Source organism: Mycena indigotica (genome assembly GCF_014461135.1).
Source record: "Mycena indigotica strain 171206Taipei chromosome Unknown Mind.scaff0010, whole genome shotgun sequence".
NCBI classification, from domain to species: Eukaryota; Fungi; Basidiomycota; class Agaricomycetes; order Agaricales; family Mycenaceae; genus Mycena; species Mycena indigotica.
The window spans coordinates 2,305,860-2,310,510 of NW_023503009.1; the positions used below are offsets into that span (position 1 = coordinate 2,305,860).

The 4,651-nt window shown below is 51.7% G+C and overlaps 1 protein-coding gene across 1 annotated transcript; it reads right to left on the minus strand.

The window, feature by feature from the left end:
* Positions 1 to 1,719, minus strand: MIND_01136700 (uncharacterized protein; the record flags this gene model as incomplete). Its single annotated transcript, XM_037367910.1, has 3 exons — positions 1 to 229; positions 275 to 492; positions 538 to 1,719. The coding sequence occupies 3 exons, from the start codon at positions 1,717 to 1,719 to the stop codon at positions 1 to 3; spliced, it is 1,629 nt and encodes a 542-aa protein (XP_037215742.1).
* Positions 1,720 to 4,651: the final 2,932 nt, after the last annotated feature.

Genomic DNA, 4,651 nt, shown 5'->3' on the forward strand with positions numbered 1-4,651 from the left:
TTACAACTTGAGCATTTTGTCGATGGCGGAACTGGCAACAGCATTCCCATTGGCGAACATGGCAGCTCGGGCAGACTCTATGGTATACCGTCGTGAATGATCATCCACTCGGAGGTTGCTCTGACGCTTCATATCGTTGACGGTGCCGGTTTCAGAGATCTGCGCTTTTTTGATAAAGCACTGAGGGCAAGGACATCCACCAAAGCTTCGAATCATCGCAAGAAGAACCCTGTGATAAGTAAGCGTGGAGGACCAGAACGAGAGACAACCACACTTTTCAGGATAATCCGCGCCATAAATGAGGAAACGAGGGAAAACCAACCGTATAAAGCCGTCCCAACATTTGATTTTGATGCCATTATCGTATGCAGCGATAAACTCGTCGGAGAGCAGCAACTCCCAAATGGCGTGAATAAGTTCACGCTTTAGATGGGTATCTGGCATATCACATTTGTAGTGCTCTCGATAGGCGTCGCCAACCGTGTCAGGAAGCTAATGGTTGATTAAGAGGGCACTCTATCGATGCTGATTACTTACCGACGCGAAATATACTTGATGGAATCCCGCATTAGATGTAGGTTTACTGCGAAAATCTTTGGGATGATTTCCAAAGAAGGTATAACCAGGCCATAACGATGCGGTGCCAAATTGCGCAAGGTGGGTTGCATCAGACCACTCCATCAGGGCGACAACAATACTCTCCACCGGATCATCAGGACTTTGAGGTGGTGGTGGCTGAGGGAGCGCATGATAGGCCTCGAGCATCGCAGCGGAAGTGCATATTTCACTGAAGATTTCTTCGTGTCCAGCGGGAAGAGGAGGTATTCCATATTCATTGAGAGAGGGTTGGCTGTCGTGGTCGTGCATAACGATATCGGGCAAGTCCAGATCGGATTCAGGGATAGCCCGCAGTGAGAATGGTGTGGTATGGAATTTTTGGAAGAGCGGACCCTGCAAGACTTCCTTGATGGGGTCAAGCAGCGGACGGAAAAGGATATCGTTGACGACGAAAACTGGTGCGGCGGATTCAGGCTGATGATGCCCCACGCAAGGGAGCTTGAGGCTGACAGAGCCATTTTTCCATTGATCTGTAATCCCGAGTGGGGTGATACCATGTGTGTCCAGGTGGTCCAGATATTTTTGCGTCGAAAAAGGCATTGGTAATTCATTGAGCGTAATTCCATCCGATTGTGCTTCTTGATTTGGTTGTAAAATGTTCGCAACGAAGCGGTCGAACCCAGCTATCGATTGAGGGTGTTCCTCTTCGATATGATATTTCATCATGTGGGCGACCGAGGCATTTGGGAAAGGATAATACCAAGGCTCTGAGGGAAGTGGGAGATCTTCCAACATGACATCTTCTGGACCAGGCACTTGGTAAAGCTCTCCAAGAGTTACTGAGGCGTCGGGGTCGTGAGTAGGTCGACGTGGGTAAACTTTATAGAGGCCAAACGCGTTTGGGGCTGTCTCCACCCATTCTCTTGGAATTTGTGAAGGGGGAGAGACATCTAGTGCTGATGGGACGGGTTGAGATGGAGGGATATGGCCAGATTGCGGGTTGGTTGTCGCAGATCGTCGAACGCGCGGCGCAGGGGGTGGCGCAGCATCATTAAATTTGGCTGGCATACGAGTACGCCGGTTGGGAAGGCCACTCCGACGAGTAGGTGGAGTAGGTGGTGGAGGGGGTAGTGAGGGGGGTTGAGGAGGATCAATATCCATCTGTCCAGCTTCAAAATTGAGTAAAGTAACAGAAAATCTGGATTACCGGCAGGGTTACTTGCGGTTGAGCCTGAGTTGCTAAATGCTGTTGGATGTACTGGACGGACTCTGGATGGAGCCGTTTGAACCTGACCCAAGTACGATCATGAACCCTTTGTGCATCGTCTCGATTTTTGAGGACTTTGCCACATAATGGGCACTGGGGTTTGTTTTTTGGCATTGACAGGGAGATGAATGAGCTTTGGTATGTTGACGGGACCAGGTCAGGCAATTGCCTGCCTGGTCACCGGGATCGTTCAGAGCAAAAAAAAAATTGATGAGTCAGCAAATCAACTTCAAAACGACAAGTGATGAGAAAACTTCGGAACGGGTAACGACCGTATACAATTGGTGCAGCCTCAAGTGTCTAAAGAGCTCCAGCACTTGGCTTGAAACAGGCAAGCCGAAAATGCGTAGGTAAGAGTTCAGCGCATGAAAACCCCTTCGCCTGACCATTCGAAAGTTCCTCCGCGTCCTCCTCCGCGTCCTCTGCATCTATCACCACGTTGCACGGATGCCACGGTCGATCACGTAAGGTTTCTGACTGGTTGTATTTCCCACTGGGCGGGTTCGCGATGCCGCCACATCCATGGGGTCCTGCACAGTCTCGAGTCAAGAATTCAGGTCGAAAATATAGGACTTCCGCCTCATTGAACTGGGTTTTGACATGCACTTCTGACACTCAAGAGGTTAAGCATTTGGAAGTCCTTCTTTCTCGGTTTTTCTTCAACTTCGTCCTCTGTCCTTGACCGAGCCATCAGTAAGAAGGAGACACTTGGAAGATTCGACCTGGATAGTGTCAACAAGCTGCAGCAACGTCAGGTCACGACACTCACTTTTTAGCACTAGCACCAACAAGATCAGTAAAGCCCAGACCAAGTATATTCTCTTTCAGAAGTTTGCCGTTCTTGGAATTGAGCATCGAAACTTAATGCCGGTCTGGTCGGTGTAAGCGAGAGTCATTATATACGATCGTGAAGACTTGCCTAGCATCCAATATTCTTCTAGAGATGTTTTTCAAGTTCGGGGTTCTTCTCTTTGACGAAGGCAAACTCGCCCTCATATGCACTCGAATTACATGCTTGATCTGGGACGGTAGCCCTACTGCAACAAGAGCAGCAAGTTGTGTTCTGCCTTTCGTTCCTGGAGAAGAAGCATCAGCTGGAGAAAAATGGTCCACCGACAGACAGACAGACTGGAGTGGGATAAACGATGAATGCTCGTCCGACATTGGCACAGGACGACTTGTAACGAAGGCCAAAAGCAACCAACAGGACGCTCTTGTGTAAAACGTTGTCAGTTGTCGAATTCGGCAGTGTATCGCAGATCGTAACTGGTGCTGGCAGAGAGCGAGATGATTATGAGTGGGTAGCATAATCCGACCAGTGGCCAAAAAATCTAAGCCTTGAGTGAGACAAGGTCCAGTTCGAAATAGAGGATGGACATCGCTCAGGTTTCGCATCATCTCCTTCTCCTGTGCCCAATCTTGCTTCAATTTGAGCAGCGAGAATAATGCTTCAGCAGCGTCGAGGTGCGAGCTGGAGGCATTCCTACGCCGACGGTGGTGAATTTCAATGAGAGTGAGGAATACGAAGACCCACAAATTCTTCGTTATCCTGGACTGCCATGAACGCTGAAAAAACGCTGGACCCATTTCGGTGTAACTTCCCATTTCGGTGTAACTTCCGGCTTTTCCTGCACGTCTTCGAAGTCTTTTTTCTCGCTCATCGATAAGTTTTCCTCGATGGGCTTCCTGTGGCAACGATCCGACACACTTTTTCGACGCGTACAGGGAATGGACTCGCGGGAAAATCCATATCCACCGAGAACTTTGGCTTCGGCAAGAGCAGGGTGGCAGACAGCGGCGTGAGATTGGAGGAGAGCGGTGTTTGTATCGTTGGTGCTGGCGATGGGAGGGTCGTCGGGTGTCTGGTATGACCCATAGAAACTTGTTGCAAGACGCATGGGAAGGCGTCGTTTGCGGGCTCTTTGCTCTTCGACTGTGTCAGGGGAACCCCCGCTTCGGCCTCCTTCGGACCCTCCGAACACATCCGAGGCGCATCCGACCGGCGCCCCCTCGGACACTCCGACCCACCCCGACCATCGTCCACGGCCTCCTTCGCCCGCACAATCACCGATCCGTCAAGACCCTCCCAACGATCACCTTGGGACAGAGCCTGCGACGCCGCTCAGGCCTTCTGCGCTCTACGTCGGCAGTTACGGACGACCAGTATATAGTTGGCGCCCTAGCAGGCGGACCCTTAGAGTTTCTTCTCTTTGGATCCTCCCCTGCTAGGTCGGTCCCTCCGTGTATTTCCTGTAGTCTTATTCACGCTTTGGATCCTCCCCTGCTAGGCTTTCGTCGGAGTCTCCAGGGTTGCCCTTACAGCAGAAGAAACTCTCTACGGGATTAACCGGTCAAGATTGCCAGGTTTGGTGCTGACTCAGGCTCGGAGTACGAGTCCGTACCCCCCTCGTCACCGCCCCTGCCACTTGACCCCTCCTCCTCTGCTCTTGTCGTCTTTACGCCCGCTATGTCTACCGGAGCTGCTCCGGACGCTGACGCGCGCATGGAGCACTTGAGGCGAAACTAGACAACCTCACCAATATCCTCACCCACCTTGCTTCCCAGGCTTCCGCTGCCGCACCACCTCCGGCAGCTCCCGAACCGCCGCCGGCATCTCCGAATGCCCCCGACGCGGATGCGTTATTTGGTGACATTACTGTCGCCTCAAAACTGGTCTTACGACCAAACCCCCTTTTGCGTTTAACGGAGATCGCAAACGCGGCCGCGCCTTCCTATACGCGGTCAAAACCTACGCTCGGCTTGCCCCGGGAGGCCTTCGTGGTTAACGGAGAGCCGAGTGAAGAAAAGGCCGTCCGCTACGCCATG